Source organism: Oncorhynchus mykiss, chromosome 5, assembly GCF_013265735.2.
Source record: "Oncorhynchus mykiss isolate Arlee chromosome 5, USDA_OmykA_1.1, whole genome shotgun sequence".
NCBI lineage: Eukaryota > Metazoa > Chordata > Actinopteri > Salmoniformes > Salmonidae > Oncorhynchus > Oncorhynchus mykiss.
Genome location: NC_048569.1, coordinates 508,205 through 530,000, shown reverse-complemented (window position 1 = coordinate 530,000; position 21,796 = coordinate 508,205). Strand labels below are relative to the sequence as shown.

General features: G+C 41.8%; 1 protein-coding gene across 8 annotated transcripts in view; it reads right to left on the bottom strand.

Moving 5' to 3' along the window:
• The window catches only part of LOC110524924 (polypyrimidine tract-binding protein 3-like), a 116,855-nt gene that overhangs the window by 69,279 nt on the left and 25,780 nt on the right, over positions 1-21,796 (bottom strand). For 4 of the 8 annotated variants that reach the window (XM_036976560.1, XM_036976565.1, XM_036976563.1 and 1 more), the window contains exon 2: positions 4-76. In XM_036976560.1, the coding sequence (XP_036832455.1) occupies positions 4-76 (73 nt within the window). Of the gene's footprint in view, positions 1-3; positions 80-21,796 lie in introns of those variants that run through there. The other 4 variants (XR_005051597.1, XM_036976559.1, XM_036976562.1 and 1 more) reach the window with 2 other exon arrangements.

The following is a 21,796-nucleotide window of genomic DNA, read 5'->3' as shown; positions in this document are numbered from 1 at the left end:
TACCTGTGGATGGAGTAGAAGTGCTCATGGTAGTACGGCCGCACAGGACAGCAGAAGAGAGAGGCAGAACAAATCCCTGCTGACAGACAAGACAGAGACGTTAGGTAACTGTTACTCCCTGCTGACAAAAAAGACAGAGACGTTAGGTTAATGTTAAACAAACCGGCCCCTCCTCATGCCCACTAGCTTAGCAAATAGTATAGAGACCGATGGACTAATAGTATAGATACTGATGGACTAATAGTATAGAGACTGATGGACTAATAGTATAGAGACCGATGGACTAATAGTATAGAGACTGATGGACTAATAGTATAGAGACTGACGGACTAATAGTATAGAGACTGATGGACTAATAGTATAGAGACTGATGGACTAATAGTATAGATACTGATGGACTAATAGATTAGAGACTGATGGACTAATAGTATAGAGACCGATGGACTAATAGTATAGATACTGATGGACTAATAGTATAGAGACTGATGGACTAATAGTATAGAGACTGATGGACTAATAGTATAGAGACTGATGGACTAATAGTATAGAGACTGATGGACTAATAGTATAGAGACTGATGGACTAATAGTATAGATACTGATGGACTAATAGTATAGATACTGATGGACTAATAGTATAGAGACTGATGGACTAATAGTATAGAGACTGATGGACTAATAGTATAGAGACTGATGGACTAATAGTATAGATACTGATGGACTAATAGTATAGAGACTGATGGACTAATAGTATAGATACTGATGGACTAATAGTATAGAGACTGATGGACTAATAGTATAGAGACTGATGGACTAATAGTATAGAGACTGATGGACTAATAGTATAGATACTGATGGACTAATAGATTAGAGACTGATGGACTAATAGATTAGAGACTGATGGACTAATAGTACAGAGACTGATGGACTAATAGTATAGAAACTGATGGACTAATAGTATAGAGACTGATGGACTAATAGATTAGAGACTGATGGACTAATAGTATAGATACTGATGGACTAATGGATTAGAGACTGATGGACTAATAGTATATAGACTGATGGACTAATAGTATAGAGACTGATGGACTAATAGTATAGAGACTGATGGACTAATAGTATAGAGACTGATGGACTAATAGTATAGAGACTGATGGACTAATAGTATAGAGACTGATGGACTAATAGTATAGAGACTGATGGACTAATAGTATAGAGACTGACGGACTAATAGTATAGAGACTGATGGACTAATAGTATAGAGACTGATGGAGTAATAGTATAGAGACTGATGGACTAATAGTATAGAGACTGATGGACTAATAGATTAGAGACTGATGGACTAATAGTATATAGACTGATGGACTAATAGTATAGATACTGATGGACTAATAGTATAGAGACTGATGGCCTAATAGTATAGAGACTGATGGACTAATAGTATAGATACTGATGGACTAATAGTATAGAGACTGATGGACTAATAGTATAGAGACTGATGGACTAATAGATTAGAGACTGATGGACTAATAGATTAGAGACTGGTGGACTAATAGTATAGAGACTGCTGGACGAATGGATTAGAGATTGATGGACTAATAGTATAGAGACTGATGGACTAATAGTATGGAGACTGATGCACAAATAGATTAGAGACTGATGGACTAATAGTATAGAAACCGATGGACGAATAGATTAGAGACTGATGGACTAATAGATTAGAGACTGATGGACGAATAGATTAGAGACTGATGGACTAATAGATTAGAGACTGACGGACTAATAGATTAGAGACTGATGGACGAATAGATTAGAGACTGATGGACTAATAGTATAGAGACTGATGGACTAATAGTATAGAGACTGATGGACTAATATTATAGATACTGATGGACTAATAGTATATAGACTGATGGACTAACAGTATAGAGACTGATGGACTAATAGTATAGAGACTGATGGACTAATAGTATAGAGACTGATGGACTAATAGTATAGAGACTGATGGACTAATAGTATAGAGACTGATGGACTAATAGTATAGAGACTGATGGCCTAATAGTATAGAGACTGATGGACTAATAGTATAGATACTGATGGACTAATAGTATAGAGACTGATGGACTAATAGTATAGATACTGATGGACTAATAGTATATAGACTGATGGACTAATAGTATAGAGACTGATGGACTAATAGTATAGAGACTGATGGACTAATAGTATAGAGACTGATGGACTAATAGTATAGAGACTGATGGACTAATAGTATAGAGACTGATGGCCTAATAGTATAGAGACTGATGGACTAATAGTATAGATACTGATGGACTAATAGTATAGAGACTGATGGACTAATAGTATAGAGACTGATGGACTAATAGTATAGAGACTGATGGACTAATAGTATAGAGACTGATGGCCTAATAGTATAGAGACTGATGGACTAATAGTATAGATACTGATGGACTAATAGTATAGAGACTGATGGACTAATAGTATAGAGACTGATGGACTAATAGTATAGAGACTGATGGACTAATAGTATATAGACTGATGGACTAATAGTATAGAGACTGATGGATTATCTGGCTAAACAGACATGTTTCCTGTTAGACTGACATCACTGTCATCTCTCTACGTCTCCTCTCTCCTGCCCTCCCAGAACCCTGACACATTGTCATTCAGGCTGGTGCCCCTCAACCAACATCCCAAATGTCACCCTATTGCCTCTATAGTGCACAAAACCATGGGCCCTGGTCAATAGTAGTGCACTACATAGGGAATAGGGCCCTGGTCAATAGTAGTGCACTATATAGGGAATAGGTCTCTGGTCTAAAGTAGTGCACTACATAGGGAATAGGGTGCTGGTCTAAAGTAGTGCACTACATAGGGAATAGGGTGCTGGTCTAAAGTAGTGCACTACATAGGGAATAGGGTGCTGGTCTAAAGTAGTGCACTACATAGGGAATAGGGTGCTGGTCTAAAGTAGTGCACTACATAGGGAATAGGGTCCCATTTTGGACGCAGTTTAGTCTCAAGCCGTGTCATCTCCCTAAACGCCATCATCACTGCTAAGTGTTTAATCAGCCATCTATAGACACCTCCAGCCTATGAGTCTCACTCACTGACATTTCACTTTTGCTAATATTAAAATGTCCATTGGTCAGAGTCAGAGTATGTGTTTAGTGGCACTAGATATCTCATCTCTCCACTGAAGCTTTGAGAAATACAAGCCACAGAAATTAACCGGTTTGTTTCAGGATGTGTTGTTGTGTCATTTAATATGGATTACACCAGATAACAGGATGTGTTGTTGTGTCATTTAATATGGATCACACCAGATAACAGGATGTGTTGTTGTGTCATTTAATATGGATCACACCAGATAACAGGGTGTGTTGTTGTGTCATTTAATATGGATCACACCAGATAACAGGATGTGTTGTTGTGTCATTTAATATGGATCACACCAGATAACAGGGTGTGTTGTTGTGTCATTTAATATGGATCACACCAGATAACAGGATGTGTTGTTGTGTCATTTAATATGGATCACACCAGATAACAGGGTGTGTTGTTGTGTCATTTAATATGGATCACACCAGATAACAGGATGTGTTGTTGTGTCATTTAATATGGATCACAGCAGATAACAGGATGTGTTGTTGTGTCATTTAATATGGATCACACCAGATAACAGGGTGTGTTGTTGTGTCATTTAATATGGATCACACCAGATAACAGGATGTGTTGTTGTGTCATTTAATATGGATCACACCAGATAACAGGATGTGTTGTTGTGTCATTTAATATGGATCACACCAGATAACAGGATGTGTTGTTGTGTCATTTAATATGGATCACACCAGATAACAGGATGTGTTGTTGTGTCATTTAATATGGATCACACCAGATAACAGGATGTGTTGTTGTGTCATTTAATATGGATCACACCAGATAACAGGATGTGTTGTTGTGTCATTTAATATGGATCACACCAGATAACAGGATGTGTTGTTGTGTCATTTAATATGGATCACACCAGATAACAGGATGTGTTGTTGTGTCATTTAATATGGATCACACCAGATAACAGGGTGTGTTGTTGTGTCATTTAATATGGATCACACCAGATAACAGGATGTGTTGTTGTGTCATTTAATATGGATCACAGCAGATAACAGGATGTGTTGTTGTGTCATTTAATATGGATCACAGCAGATAACAGGGTGTGTTGTTGTGTCATTTAATATGGATCACACCAGATAACAGGATGTGTTGTTGTGTCATTTAATATGGATCACACCAGATAACAAGATGTGTTGTTGTGTCATTTAATATGGATCACACCAGATAACAGGGTGTGTTGTTGTGTCATTTAATATGGATCACACCAGATAACAGGGTGTGTTGTTGTGTCATTTAATATGGATCACACCAGATAACAGGATGTGTTGTTGTGTCATTTAATATGGATCACACCAGATAACAGGGTGTGTTGTTGTGTCATTTAATATGGATCACACCAGATAACAGGATGTGTTGTTGTGTCATTTAATATGGATCACACCAGATAACAGGATGTGTTGTTGTGTCATTTAATATGGATCACACCAGATAACAGGGTGTGTTGTTGTGTCATTTAATATGGATCACACCAGATAACAGGATGTGTTGTTGTGTCATTTAATATGGATCACACCAGATAACAGGGTGTGTTGTTGTGTCATTTAATATGGATCACACCAGATAACAGGGTGTGTTGTTGTGTCATTTATGGATTATCCTATTTCAGCTGATGAATTGCATGTAAAAGAGGAGAGAGTAAGGGTTAGGGTTGGGAGGAGGAGGGGTTAGGGTTGGGAGGAGGAGGAGGGGTTAGGTTTGGGATTAGGAGGGGTTAGTGTTGGGATGGAGGAGGGGTTAGGGTTGGGAGGAGGAGGGGTTAGGGTTGGGAGGAGGAGGGGTTAGGGTTGGGAGGAGGAGGGGTTAGGGTTGAGAGGAGGAGGGGTTAGGGTTGGGAGGAGGAGGGGTTAGGGTTGGAAGGAGGAGGGGTTAGTGTTGGGATGGAGGAGGGGTTAGGGTTAGGGTTGGGAGAAGGAGGGGTTAGGGTTGGGAGGAGGAGGGGTTAGGGTTGAGAGGAGGAGGGGTTAGGGTTGGGAGGAGGAGGGGTTAGGGTTGGGAGGAGGAGGAGGGGTTAGGGTTGGGAGGAGGAGAGGGTAGGGAGGAGGATGGGATGGAGGCGGGGTTAGGATGGAGGAGGGGTTAGGGTTGGGAGGAGGAGTGGGTAGGGAGGGGGGTGGAGGAGGAGTTAGGATGGAGGAGGGGTTAGGGTTAGGATGGAGGAGGGGTTATGGTTAGGATGGAGGAGGGGTTAGGATGGAGGAGGGGTAAGGATGGAGGAGGGGTTAGGATGGAGGAGGGGTTATGGTTAGGATGGAGGAGGGGTTAGGATGGAGGAGGGGTTAGGATGGAGGAGAGGTTAGGATGGAGGAGGGGTTAGGATGGAGGAAGGGTTAGGATGGAGGAGGGGTTAGGATGGAGGAAGGGTTAGGATGGAGGAGGGGTTAGGATGGAGGAGAGGTTAGGATGGAGGAGGGGTTAGGATGGAGGAAGGGTTAGGATGGAGGAGGGGTTAGGATGGAGGCAGGGTTAGGATGGAGGCGGGGTTAGGATGGAGGAGGGGTTAGGATGGAGGAAGGGTTAGGATGGAGGAGGGGTTAGGATGGAGGAGAGGTTAGGATGGAGGAAGGGTTAGGATGGAGGCGGGGTTAGGATGGAGGAGGGGTTAGGATGGAGGAGAGGTTAGGATGGAGGAGGGGTTAGGATGGAGGCGGGGTTAGGATGGAGGAGGGGTTAGGATGGAGGCGGGGTTAGGATGGAGGAGGGGTTAGGATGGAGGAGAGGTTAGGATGGAGGAGGGGTTAGGATGGAGGAGGGGTTAGGATGGAGGAGGGGTTAGGATGGAGGCGGGGTTAGGATGGAGGAGAGGTTAGGATGGAGGAGGGGTTAGGATGGAGGAGGGGTTAGGATGGAGGAGGGGTTAGGATGGAGGAAGGGTTAGGATGGAGGAGGGGTTAGGATGGAGGCGGGGTTAGGATGGAGGCGGGGTTAGGATGGAGGAGGGGTTAGGATGGAGGAGAGGTTAGGATGGAGGAGGGGTTAGGGTGGAGGCGGGGTTAGGATGGAGGAGGGGTTAGGGTGGAGGAGAGGTTAGGATGGAGGAGGGGTTAGGATGGAGGAGAGGTTAGGATGGAGGAGGGGTTAGGATGGAGGAAGGGTTAGGATGGAGGAGGGGTTAGGATGGAGGAGAGGTTAGGATGGAGGAGGGGTTAGGATGGAGGAAGGGTTAGGATGGAGGAGGGGTTAGGATGGAGGAGGGGTTAGGATGGAGGAAGGGTTAGGATGGAGGAGGGGTTAGGATGGAGGAGAGGTTAGGATGGAGGAGGGGTTAGGATGGAGGAGGGGTTAGGATGGAGGAAGGGTTAGGATGGAGGAGGGGTTAGGATGGAGGAAGGGTTAGGATGGAGGAGGGGTTAGGATGGAGGAGGGGTTAGGATGGAGGAGGGGTTAGGATGGAGGAGAGGTTAGGATGGAGGCGGGGTTAGGATGGAGGAGGGGTTAGGGTTAGGATGGAGGAGGGGTTAGGATGGAGGAGGGGTTAGGGTTAGGATGGAGGAGGGGTTAGGATGGAGGAGGGGTTAGGATGGAGGAGGGGTTAGGATGGAGGAAGGGTTAGGATGGAGGAGGGGTTAGGATGGAGGAGGGGTTAGGATGGAGGAGAGGTTAGGATGGAGGCGGGGTTAGGATGGAGGAGGGGTTAGGGTTGGGAGGAGGAGGGGTTAGGATGGAGGCGGGGTTAGGATGGAGGCGGGGTTAGGATGGAGGAGGGGTTAGGATGGAGGCGGGGTTAGGATGGAGGAGGGGTTAGGGTTGGGAGGAGGCGGGGTTAGGATGGAGGAGGGGTTAGGATGGAGGAGGGGTTAGGATGGAGGAGGGGTTAGGATGGAGGAGGGGTTAGGATGGAGGAGGGGTTAGGATGGAGGAGGGGTTAGGATGGAGGCGGGGTTAGGATGGAGGAGGGGTTAGGGTTGGGGAGTGGAGTGGATGCTGCACTCTCTAGAGGTGGTAAAACCAACCAGACCAGGGAAGAAAATACTTGTATTTTGTAGTTTATTTAAAAATACCAACTTTAAAATACACTAGGTAGTCTAATACAGTTTATAAAGAGTTTCAACTGAAACTAACTATTTGATATTCAAATCCACGTCGCAGAAAACCACATTTTATTTGAAAGTATTTTGAATATATGGAAGTTATTTGAAAAAAAACAGAACATTATCTGATGACTGACAAATATTTGATGAAGAACCAAAAACGACAACAGTTAGTTGAATAAATATATAATCATAAACACGTGGTTTGGCCTATAGCCTAGAATGAAATACATGGAATCTTCTCAACATTAGAGGAGACCACTTTTGCAGCTTCAAAATGAGTAACAAATATATTTTCTTAATGACTGAGACAAAAGGTAATACAGTAACACTGGACATTAAGTTTCTGTATATGTGGAGTGACTTTGTGATGATTACACAATGATGTCATTACTACATAGGACTTTGTAAATGTCTTTATAATGATATAATAACGGAGTTATGACATAACTGGAATAAGGAACAGTCACTATTCCTCTTACCAAATCTCTCAGCTCATTGCTACGCAATTAAAATGCTATTACCAAAGTAATATGTAAAAACATGCTAATAAAATGTACTTCCCTTTTCATTACACAGGCCCCAGAACAGTTTAATGCTAAGTGTTACTGAGAACGCTAACAGTAACAAAATATGGCTATTAAGTGTCATGTTAGTTTGTATTCTAACTATTCCTTTAAATATGGTATAGTGTGTGTTTGAAACAAGAACACCTACTCTCCGACTGTTTTCAAAACATAACGCAGGGGTAGGCCTACATGAAACTTTTACTTTAAAGATGGTATAGTGTGTGTTTGAAACAAGAACACCTACTCTCCGACTGTTTTCAAAACATCACGCAGGGGTAGGCCTACATGAAACTATTACTTTAAAGATGGTATAGTGTGTGTTTGAAACAAGAACACCTACTCTCCGACTGTTTTCAAAACATCACGCAGGGGTAGGCCTACATGAAACTTTTACTTTAAAGATGGTATAGTGTGTGTTTGAAACAAGAACACCTACTCTCCGACTGTTTTCAAAACATCACGCAGGGGTAGGCCTACATGAAACTATTACTTTAAAGATGGTATAGTGTGTGTTTGAAACAAGAACACCTACTCTCCGACTGTTTTCAAAACATCACGCAGGGGTAGGCCTACATGAAACTTTTACTTTAAAGATGGTATAGTGTGTGTTTGAAACAAGAACACCTACTCTCCGACTGTTTTCAAAACATCACGCAGGGGTAGGCCTACATGAAACTATTACTTTAAAGATGGTATAGTGTGTGTTTGAAACAAGAACACCTACTCTCCGACTGTTTTCAAAACATAACGCAGGGGTAGGCCTACATGAAACTATTACTTTAAAGATGGTATAGTGTGTGTTTGAAACAAGAACACCTACTCTCAGATGGACAAATAGGTTCAAAGTAGTTTTTGCTAAACATCCAACTTGCTGTTTGCAATATTTGCAAATGGCTTTGAATTTCTCTGCAGTATTTTTCAGGTCTCATTAAATTAATTACAGATTTCTACCTTATTAGTGGCATTCTGAAAGAGTCATACAGAAGTTGGGCGTCACACAATATTTATATTTATCTGTACAAAAAATCATTGGTTTGACTTGATTATGTACACCTGGGGACATTGATATTTAGGAGGATGGACGTTTACAAAATGTTCAGATAGACAGCCAATCCAACATGCAGTTCTTCATACAGCCCTGTCATTAGTAGAAGACAGCCAATCCAACATGCAGTTCTACATACAGCCCTGTCATTAGTAGTAGACAGCCAATCCAACATGTAGATACAGCCCTGTCATTAGTAGTAGACAGCCAATCCATGTAGATACAGCCCTGTCATTAGTAGTAGATAGCCAATCCATGTAGATACAGCCCTGTCATTAGTAGTAGACAGCCAATCCATGTAGATACAGCCCTGTCATTAGTAGTAGACAGCCAATCCAACATTTAGTTCTACATACAGCCCTGTCATTAGTAGAAGACAGCCAATCCAACATGCAGTTCTACATACAGCCCTGTCATTAGTAGTAGACAGCCAATCCATGTAGATACAGCCCTGTCATTAGTAGTAGACAGCCAATCCAACATGTAGATACAGCCCAGGCATTAGTAGTAGACAGCCAATCCATGTAGATACAGCCCTGTCATTAGTAGTAGACAGCCAATCCATGTAGATACAGCCCTGTCATTAGTAGTAGACAGCCAATCCATGTAGATACAGCCCTGTCATTAGTAGTAGACAGCCAATCCAACATTTAGTTCTACATACAGCCCTGTCATTAGTAGAAGACAGCCAATCCAACATGCAGTTCTACATACAGCCCTGTCATTAGTAGAAGACAGCCAATCCATGTAGATACAGCCCTGTCATTAGTAGTAGACAGCCAATCCAACATGTAGTTCTACATACAGCCCTGTCATTAGTAGAAGACAGCCAATCCAACATGCAGTTCTACATACAGCCCTGCCATTAGTAGAAGACAGCCAATCCAACATGTAGATACTGCCCTGTCATTAGTAGAAGACAGCCAATCCAACATGCAGTTCTAGATACAGCCCTGTCATTAGTAGAAGACAGCCAATCCAACATGCAGATACAGCCCTGTCATTAATAGTAGACAGCCAATCCAACATGTAGATACAGCCCTGTCATTAGTAGAAGACAGCCAATCCAACATGCAGATACAGCCCTGTCATTAATAGTAGACAGCCAATCCAACATGTAGATACAGCCCTGTCATTAGTAGTAGACAGCCAATCCAACATGTAGATACAGCCCTGTCATTAGTAGAAGACAGCCAATCCAACATGCAGTTCTAGATACAGCCCTGTCATTAGTAGAAGACAGCCAATCCAACATGTAGATACAGCCCTGTCATTAGTAGTAGACAGCCAATCCAACATGTAGATACAGCCCTGTCATTAGTAGAAGACAGCCAATCCAACATGCAGATACAGCCCTGTCATTAGTAGAAGACAGCCAATCCAACATGCAGTTCTAGATACAGCCCTGTCATTAGTAGTAGACAGCCAATCCAACATGTAGATACAGCCCTGTCATTAGTAGTAGACAGCCAATCCAACATGTAGATACAGCCCTGTCATTAGTAGAAGACAGCCAATCCAACATGCAGTTCTAGATACAGCCCTGTCATTAGTAGTAGACAGCCAATCCAACATGTAGATACAGCCCTGTCATTAGTAGAAGACAGCCAATCCAACATGCAGTTCTAGATACAGCCCTGTCATTAGTAGAAGACAGCCAATCCAACATGTAGATACAGCCCTGTCATTAGTAGTAGACAGCCAATCCAACATGCAGTTCTACATACAGCCCTGTCATTAGTAGTAGACAGCCAATCCAACATGTAGATACAGCCCTGTCATTAGTAGTAGACAGCCAATCCATGTAGATACAGCCCTGTCATTAGTAGAAGACAGCCAATCCAACATGTAGATACAGCCCTGTCATTAGTAGTAGACAGCCAATCCATGTAGATACAGCCCTGTCATTAGTAGTAGACAGCCAATCCATGTAGATACAGCCCTGTCATTAGTAGTAGACAGCCAATCCAACATTTAGTTCTACATACAGCCCTGTCATTAGTAGAAGACAGCCAATCCAACATGCAGTTCTACATACAGCCCTGTCATTAGTAGTAGACAGCCAATCCAACATGTAGATACAGCCCTGTCATTAGTAGTAGACAGCCAATCCATGTAGATACTGCCCTGCCATTAGTAGTAGACAGCCAATCCATGTAGATACAGCCCTGTCATTAGTAGAAGACAGCCAATCCAACATGTAGATACAGCCCTGTCATTAGTAGTAGACAGCCAATCCAACATGTAGATACAGCCCTGTCATTAGTAGAAGACAGCCAATCCAACATGTAGATACAGCCCTGTCATTAGTAGAAGACAGCCAATCCAACATGTAGATACTGCCCTGTCATTAGTAGAAGACAGCCAATCCAACATGCAGTTCTAGATAAAGCCCTGTCATTAGTAGAAGACAGCCAATCTAACATGTAGATACAGCCCTGTCATTAGTAGAAGACAGACAATCCATGTAGATACAGCCCTGTCATTAGTAGAAGACAGCCAATCCAACATGCAGTTCTAGATACAGCCCTGTCATTAGTAGTAGACAGCCAATCCAACATGTAGATACAGCCCTGTCATTAGTAGTAGACAGCCAATCCAACATGCAGTTCTACATTCAGCCCTGTCATTAGTAGAAGACAGCCAATCCAACATGCAGTTCTACATACAGCCCTGTCATTAGTAGTAGACAGCCAATCCATGTAGATACAGCCCTGTCATTAGTAGTAGACAGCCAATCCAACATGCAGTTCTACATTCAGCCCTGTCATTAGTAGTAGACAGCCAATCCAACATGCAGTTCTACATACAGCCCTGTCATTAGTAGTAGACAGCCAATCCATGTAGATACAGCCCTGTCATTAGTAGAAGACAGCCAATCCATGTAGATACAGCCCTGTCATTAGTAGTAGACAGCCAATCCATGTAGATACAGCCCTGTCATTAGTAGTAGACAGCCAATCCAACATGTAGATACAGCCCTGTCATTAGTAGTAGACAGCCAATCCATGTAGATACAGCCCTGTCATTAGTAGAAGATAGCCAATCCAACATGCAGATACAGCCCTGTCATTAGTAGTAGACAGCCAATCCAACATGTAGATACAGCCCTGTCATTAGTAGAAGACAGCCAATCCAACATGTAGATACAGCCCTGTCATTAGTAGTAGACAGCCAATCCATGTAGATACAGCCCTGTCATTAGTAGAAGACAGCCAATCCAACATGTAGATACAGCCCTGTCATTAGTAGTAGGCAGCCAATCCAACATGTAGATACAGCCCTGTCATTAGTAGAAGACAGCCAATCCAACATGCAGTTCTAGATACAGCCCTGTCATTAGTAGTAGACAGCCAATCCAACATGTAGATACAGCCCTGTCATTAGTAGTAGACAGCCAATCCAACATGTAGATACAGCCCTGTCATTAGTAGTAGACAGCCAATCCATGTAGATACAGCCCTGTCATTAGTAGAAGACAGCCAATCCATGTAGATACAGCCCTGTCATTAGTAGTAGACAGCCAATCCATGTAGATACAGCCCTGTCATTAGTAGTAGACAGCCAATCCAACATGTAGATACAGCCCTGTCATTAGTAGTAGACAGCCAATCCAACATGTAGATACAGCCCTGTCATTAGTAGTAGACAGCCAATCCATGTAGATACAGCCCTGTCATTAGTAGTAGACAGCCAATCCATGTAGATACAGCCCTGTCATTAGTAGAAGACAGCCAATCCAACATGGAGATTTAGCCCTGTCATTAGTTGTAGGCAGCCAATCCAATGGTTTCTGAAATGTAGTTACTTACTGAGATCTCTATTCAAAAAGTTTTAAAAAGTAGTAATTTCTTGGGGGGGATCTGTGTTCAAATAGTTGTAGTCACTTCCCCTGGGAATTTGTTTATTTTATTTCCACAAAGCATAGTTAAAACTATAGTTATCCCAGGTCTGATAAATGGACAATGAAGTGATGGTAAACTATGTGATAAACAGTCACCATGGAAACAGCAGTAAGGTTCAAGCTACATGCAACAGCATCTCTTTGTGCTTTTCACTTCATATGAAGCCTATTTCACATGGTATGCCTAACACAGGAGGCGGGTGGCACCTTAATTGGAGAGGACGGGCTCGTGGTAATGGCTGGAGCGGAATAGGTGGAATGGTGTCAAATACAAAACACATGTGTTTGATGCCATTCCATTCGCTCCATTCCAGGTATTAGTATGAGCCCTCCTCCCCTCAGCAGCTCCCACTGATGCCTAAATATTTACATACAACCACTAGCCACTAATAAATAATCACATATTTTTTATTTTGAGTATTTAATCAACCTACATCATGTTATCTCTTTGGGGCTCAATATCCTGTTGTTAAAAATATTATAAATTGGGCATGCCTATAAATTGGGCAGTTGAAGGCATCTAAGGCTTATGTTAACATTGATTGTGTTCGATGGAAGTGATAAACCTTTCGAACATTATTGGCAAGTGACTTGAAACCTACTGTGCCGAAGAGATTTAGGGTTGTTGAACGGAAGTGACGAGTGTGTTGATAGAACGATAATATTATCAACATTTCGCTTCTAACAACCATCAGAATTGTTTTGTTTTTTTAAAGGTGACGCACGCCAAACGTTTGACCATTACAACATTTGATGCACAGTCACATTCACTGTGCTGTAGAGTTCACAGCTGGCGATGCCTCATCGTGATTGGTTAATCCCCATCATTTGCAACGGTGTCAATGAGCGTCATCACCATCTTTCCTTTGCGGTACCTCCAACTGTCGTGACGACCAGCTGATATTAACTTTTAGTTGGTTGATTTTACTCCTGGATCAGAGTTTGTCTTGGAAGTGTCTTAACATCACCCTAAAACCTACTCTGAGCAGTGTCTTAACACCATCCTAAAACCTACTCTGAGCAGTGTCTTATCATCTTCCTAAAACCTACTCTGAGCAGTGTCTTATCATCATCCTAAAACCTACTCTGAGCAGTGTCTTAACATCATCCTAAAACCTACTCTGAGCAGTGTCTTATCATCCTAAAACCTACTCTGAGCAGTGTCTTATCATCCTAAAACCTACTCTGAGCAGTGTCTTAACATCATCCTAAAACCTACTCTGAGCAGTGTCTTAACATCATCCTAAAACCTACTCTGAGCAGTGTCTTATCATCATCCTAAAACCTAGTCTGAGCAGTGTCTTATCATCCTAAAACCTACTCTGAGCAGTGTCTTAACACCATCCTAAAACCTACTCTGAGCAGTGTCTTATCATCATCCTAAAACCTAGTCTGAGCAGTGTCTCATCATCCTAAAACCTACTCTGAGCAGTGTCTTATCATCCTAAAACCTACTCTGAGCAGTGTCTTATCATCCTAAAACCTACTCTGAGCAGTGTCTTAACATCATCCTAAAACCTACTTTGAGCAGTGTCTTATCATCCTAAAACCTACTCTGAGCAGTGTCTTAACATCCTAAAACCTACTCTGAGCAGTGTCTTATCATCTTAAAACCTACTCTGAGCAGTGTCTTATCATCCTAAAACCTACTCTGAGCAGTGTCTTATCATCACCCTAAAACCTACTCTGAGCAGTGTCTTATCATCCTAAAACCTACTCTGAGCAGTGTCTTAACACCATCCTAAAACCTACTCTGAGCAGTGTCTTATCACCATCCTAAAACCTACTCTGAGCAGTGTCTTATCATCCTAAAACCTACTCTGAGCTGTGTCTTATCATCCTAAAACCAACTCTGAGCAGTGTCTTATCATCCTAAAACCTACTCTGAGCAGTGTCTTAACATCATCCTAAAACCTACTCTGAGCAGTGTCTTAACATCCTAAAACCTACTCTGAGCAGTGTCTTAACATCATCCTAAAACCTACTCTGAGCAGTGTCTTATCACCATCCTAAAACCTACTCTGAGCAGTGTCTTATCATCCTAAAACCTACTCTGAGCTGTGTCTTATCATCCTAAAACCAACTCTGAGCAGTGTCTTATCATCCTAAAACCTACTCTGAGCAGTGTCTTAACATCATCCTAAAACCTACTCTGAGCAGTGTCTTAACATCCTAAAACCTACTCTGAGCAGTGTCTTAACATCATCCTAAAACCTACTCTGAGCAGTGTCTTATCATCCTAAAACCTACTCTGAGCTGTGTCTTATCATCCTAAAACCAACTCTGAGCAGTGTCTTATCATCCTAAAACCTACTCTGAGCAGTGTCTTAACATCATCCTAAAACCTACTCTGAGCAGTGTCTTATCATCATCCTAAAACCTACTCTGAGCAGTGTCTTAACATCATCCTAAAACCTACTCTGAGCAGTGTCTTATCATCATCCTAAAACCTACTCTGAGCAGTGTCTTATCATCCTAAAACCTACTCTGAGCAGTGTCTTATCATCATCCTAAAACCTACTCTGAGCAGTGTCTTAACATCATCCTAAAACCTACTCTGAGCAGTGTCTTAACATCATCCTAAAACCTACTCTGAGCAGTGTCTTATCATCATCCTAAAACCTACTCTGAGCAGTGTCTTATCATCCTAAAACCTACTCTGAGCAGTGTCTTAACATCCTAAAACCTACTCTGAGCAGTGTCTTATCATCCTAAAACCTACTCTGAGCAGTGTCTTATCATCACCCTAAAACCTACTCTGAGCAGTGTCTTAACATCCTAAAACCTACTCTGAGCAGTGTCTTATCATCCTAAAACCTACTCTGAGCAGTGTCTTATCATCATCCTAAAACCTACTCTGAGCAGTGTCTTATCATCCTAAAACCTACTCTGAGCAGTGTCTTATCATCCTAAAACCTACTCTGAGCAGTGTCTTATCATCCTAAAACCTACTCTGAGCAGTGTCTTAACATCCTAAAACCTACTCTGAGCAGTGTCTTAACACCATCCTAAAACCTACTCTGAGCAGTGTCTTATCATCTTCCTAAAACCTACTCTGAGCAGTGTCTTATCATCATCCTAAAACCTACTCTGAGCAGTGTCTTAACATCATCCTAAAACCTACTCTGAGCAGTGTCTTATCATCCTAAAACCTACTCTGAGCAGTGTCTTATCATCCTAAAACCTACTCTGAGCAGTGTCTTAACATCATCCTAAAACCTACTCTGAGCAGTGTCTTAACATCATCCTAAAACCTACTCTGAGCAGTGTCTTATCATCATCCTAAAACCTAGTCTGAGCAGTGTCTTATCATCCTAAAACCTACTCTGAGCAGTGTCTTAACACCATCCTAAAACCTACTCTGAGCAGTGTCTTATCATCATCCTAAAACCTAGTCTGAGCAGTGTCTCATCATCCTAAAACCTACTCTGAGCAGTGTCTTATCATCCTAAAACCTACTCTGAGCAGTGTCTTATCATCCTAAAACCTACTCTGAGCAGTGTCTTAACATCATCCTAAAACCTACTTTGAGCAGTGTCTTATCATCCTAAAACCTACTCTGAGCAGTGTCTTAACATCCTAAAACCTACTCTGAGCAGTGTCTTATCATCTTAAAACCTACTCTGAGCAGTGTCTTATCATCCTAAAACCTACTCTGAGCAGTGTCTTATCATCACCCTAAAACCTACTCTGAGCAGTGTCTTATCATCCTAAAACCTACTCTGAGCAGTGTCTTAACACCATCCTAAAACCTACTCTGAGCAGTGTCTTATCACCATCCTAAAACCTACTCTGAGCAGTGTCTTATCATCACCCTAAAACCTACTCTGAGCAGTGTCTTATCATCCTAAAACCTACTCTGAGCAGTGTCTTATCACCATCCTAAAACCTACTCTGAGCAGTGTCTTATCATCCTAAAACCTACTCTGAGCTGTGTCTTATCATCCTAAAACCAACTCTGAGCAGTGTCTTATCATCCTAAAACCTACTCTGAGCAGTGTCTTAACATCATCCTAAAACCTACTCTGAGCAGTGTCTTATCATCATCCTAAAACCTACTCTGAGCAGTGTCTTAACATCATCCTAAAACCTACTCTGAGCAGTGTCTTATCATCATCCTAAAACCTACTCTGAGCAGTGTCTTATCATCCTAAAACCTACTCTGAGCAGTGTCTTATCATCATCCTAAAACCTACTCTGAGCAGTGTCTTAACATCATCCTAAAACCTACTCTGAGCAGTGTCTTAACATCATCCTAAAACCTACTCTGAGCAGTGTCTTATCATCATCCTAAAACCTACTCTGAGCAGTGTCTTATCATCCTAAAACCTACTCTGAGCAGTGTCTTAACATCCTAAAACCTACTCTGAGCAGTGTCTTATCATCCTAAAACCTACTCTGAGCAGTGTCTTATCATCACCCTAAAACCTACTCTGAGCAGTGTCTTAACATCCTAAAACCTACTCTGAGCAGTGTCTTATCATCCTAAAACCTACTCTGAGCAGTGTCTTATCATCATCCTAAAACCTACTCTGAGCAGTGTCTTATCATCCTAAAACCTACTCTGAGCAGTGTCTTAACATCATCCTAAAACCTACTCTGAGCAGTGTCTTAACATCATCCTAAAACCTACTCTGAGCAGTGTCTTAACACCATCCTAAAACCTACTCTGAGCAGTGTCTTATCATCACCCTAAAACCTACTCTGAGCAGTGTCTTAACATCCTAAAACCTACTCTGAGCAGTGTCTTAACATCATCCTAAAACCTACTCTGAGCAGTGTCTTATCATCCTAAAACCTACTCTGAGCAGTGTCTTATCATCCTAAAACCTACTCTGAGCAGTGTCTTAACATCATCCTAAAACCTACTCTGAGCAGTGTCTTAACATCATCCTAAAACCTACTCTGAGCAGTGTCTTATCATCATCCTAAAACCTAGTCTGAGCAGTGTCTTATCATCCTAAAACCTACTCTGAGCAGTGTCTTAACACCATCCTAAAACCTACTCTGAGCAGTGTCTTATCATCATCCTAAAACCTAGTCTGAGCAGTGTCTCATCATCCTAAAACCTACTCTGAGCAGTGTCTTATCATCCTAAAACCTACTCTGAGCAGTGTCTTATCATCCTAAAACCTACTCTGAGCAGTGTCTTAACATCATCCTAAAACCTACTTTGAGCAGTGTCTTATCATCCTAAAACCTACTCTGAGCAGTGTCTTAACATCCTAAAACCTACTCTGAGCAGTGTCTTATCATCTTAAAACCTACTCTGAGCAGTGTCTTATCATCCTAAAACCTACTCTGAGCAGTGTCTTATCATCACCCTAAAACCTACTCTGAGCAGTGTCTTATCATCCTAAAACCTACTCTGAGCAGTGTCTTAACACCATCCTAAAACCTACTCTGAGCAGTGTCTTATCACCATCCTAAAACCTACTCTGAGCAGTGTCTTATCATCACCCTAAAACCTACTCTGAGCAGTGTCTTATCATCCTAAAACCTACTCTGAGCAGTGTCTTAACATCATCCTAAAACCTACTCTGAGCAGTGTCTTAACATCATCCTAAAACCTACTCTGAGCAGTGTCTTAACACCATCCTAAAACCTACTCTGAGCAGTGTCTTATCATCACCCTAAAACCTACTCTGAGCAGTGTCTTAACATCCTAAAACCTACTCTGAGCAGTGTCTTAACATCATCCTAAAACCTACTCTGAGCAGTGTCTTATCATCCTAAAACCTACTCTGAGCAGTGTCTTATCATCCTAAAACCTACTCTGAGCAGTGTCTTAACATCATCCTAAAACCTACTCTGAGCAGTGTCTTAACATCATCCTAAAACCTACTCTGAGCAGTGTCTTATCATCATCCTAAAACCTAGTCTGAGCAGTGTCTTATCATCCTAAAACCTACTCTGAGCAGTGTCTTAACACCATCCTAAAACCTACTCTGAGCAGTGTCTTATCATCATCCTAAAACCTAGTCTGAGCAGTGTCTCATCATCCTAAAACCTACTCTGAGCAGTGTCTTATCATCCTAAAACCTACTCTGAGCAGTGTCTTATCATCCTAAAACCTACTCTGAGCAGTGTCTTAACATCATCCTAAAACCTACTTTGAGCAGTGTCTTATCATCCTAAAACCTACTCTGAGCAGTGTCTTATCACCATCCTAAAACCTACCTTGAGCAGTGTCTTAACACCATCCTAAAACCTACTCTGAGCAGTGTCTTATCATCACCCTAAAACCTACTCTGAGCAGTGTCTTATCATCCTAAAACCTACTCTGAGCAGTGTCTTAACACCATCCTAAAACCTACTCTGAGCAGTGTCTTATCACCATCCTAAAACCTACTCTGAGCTGTGTCTTATCATCCTAAAACCTACTCTGAGCAGTGTCTTATCATCCTAAAACCTACTCTGAGCAGTGTCTTAACATCATCCTAAAACCTACTCTGAGCAGTGTCTTATCATCATCCTAAAACCTACTCTGAGCAGTGTCTTAACATCATCCTAAAACCTACTCTGAGCAGTGTCTTATCATCATCCTAAAACCTACTCTGAGCAGTGTCTTATCATCCTAAAACCTACTCTGAGCAGTGTCTTATCATCATCCTAAAACCTACTCTGAGCAGTGTCTTAACATCATCCTAAAACCTACTCTGAGCAGTGTCTTAACATCATCCTAAAACCTACTCTGAGCAGTGTCTTATCATCATCCTAAAACCTACTCTGAGCAGTGTCTTATCATCCTAAAACCTACTCTGAGCAGTGTCTTAACATCCTAAAACCTACTCTGAGCAGTGTCTTATCATCCTAAAACCTACTCTGAGCAGTGTCTTATCATCACCCTAAAACCTACTCTGAGCAGTGTCTTAACATCCTAAAACCTACTCTGAGCAGTGTCTTATCATCCTAAAACCTACTCTGAGCAGTGTCTTATCATCATCCTAAAACCTACTCTGAGCAGTGTCTTATCATCCTAAAACCTACTCTGAGCAGTGTCTTAACATCATCCTAAAACCTACTCTGAGCAGTGTCTTAACATCATCCTAAAACCTACTCTGAGCAGTGTCTTAACACCATCCTAAAACCTACTCTGAGCAGTGTCTTATCATCACCCTAAAACCTACTCTGAGCAGTGTCTTAACATCCTAAAACCTACTCTGAGCAGTGTCTTAACATCATCCTAAAACCTACTCTGAGCAGTGTCTTATCATCCTAAAACCTACTCTGAGCAGTGTCTTATCATCCTAAAACCTACTCTGAGCAGTGTCTTAACATCATCCTAAAACCTACTCTGAGCAGTGTCTTAACATCATCCTAAAACCTACTCTGAGCAGTGTCTTATCATCATCCTAAAACCTAGTCTGAGCAGTGTCTTATCATCCTAAAACCTACTCTGAGCAGTGTCTTAACACCATCCTAAAACCTACTCTGAGCAGTGTCTTATCATCATCCTAAAACCTAGTCTGAGCAGTGTCTCATCATCCTAAAACCTACTCTGAGCAGTGTCTTATCATCCTAAAACCTACTCTGAGCAGTGTCTTATCATCCTAAAACCTACTCTGAGCAGTGTCTTAACATCATCCTAAAACCTACTTTGAGCAGTGTCTTATCATCCTAAAACCTACTCTGAGCAGTGTCTTAACATCCTAAAACCTACTCTGAGCAGTGTCTTATCATCTTAAAACCTACTCTGAGCAGTGTCTTATCATCCTAAAACCTACTCTGAGCAGTGTCTTATCATCACCCTAAAACCTACTCTGAGCAGTGTCTTATCATCCTAAAACCTACTCTGAGCAGTGTCTTAACACCATCCTAAAACCTACTCTGAGCAGTGTCTTATCACCATCCTAAAACCTACTCTGAGCAGTGTCTTATCATCACCCTAAAACCTACTCTGAGCAGTGTCTTATCATCCTAAAACCTACTCTGAGCAGTGTCTTAACATCATCCTAAAACCTACTCTGAGCAGTGTCTTAACATCATCCTAAAACCTACTCTGAGCAGTGTCTTAACACCATCCTAAAACCTACTCTGAGCAGTGTCTTATCATCACCCTAAAACCTACTCTGAGCAGTGTCTTAACATCCTAAAACCTACTCTGAGCAGTGTCTTAACATCATCCTAAAACCTACTCTGAGCAGTGTCTTATCATCCTAAAACCTACTCTGAGCAGTGTCTTATCATCCTAAAACCTACTCTGAGCAGTGTCTTAACATCATCCTAAAACCTACTCTGAGCAGTGTCTTAACATCATCCTAAAACCTACTCTGAGCAGTGTCTTATCATCATCCTAAAACCTAGTCTGAGCAGTGTCTTATCATCCTAAAACCTACTCTGAGCAGTGTCTTAACACCATCCTAAAACCTACTCTGAGCAGTGTCTTATCATCATCCTAAAACCTAGTCTGAGCAGTGTCTCATCATCCTAAAACCTACTCTGAGCAGTGTCTTATCATCCTAAAACCTACTCTGAGCAGTGTCTTATCATCCTAAAACCTACTCTGAGCAGTGTCTTAACATCATCCTAAAACCTACTTTGAGCAGTGTCTTATCATCCTAAAACCTACTCTGAGCAGTGTCTTATCACCATCCTAAAACCTACTCTGAGCAGTGTCTTATCATCCTAAAACCTACTCTGAGCTGTGTCTTATCATCCTAAAACCAACTCTGAGCAGTGTCTTATCATCCTAAAACCTACTCTGAGCAGTGTCTTAACATCATCCTAAAACCTACTCTGAGCAGTGTCTTATCATCATCCTAAAACCTACTCTGAGCAGTGTCTTAACATCATCCTAAAACCTACTCTGAGCAGTGTCTTATCATCATCCTAAAACCTACTCTGAGCAGTGTCTTATCATCCTAAAACCTACTCTGAGCAGTGTCTTATCATCATCCTAAAACCTACTCTGAGCAGTGTCTTAACATCATCCTAAAACCTACTCTGAGCAGTGTCTTAACATCATCCTAAAACCTACTCTGAGCAGTGTCTTATCATCATCCTAAAACCTACTCTGAGCAGTGTCTTATCATCCTAAAACCTACTCTTAGCAGTGT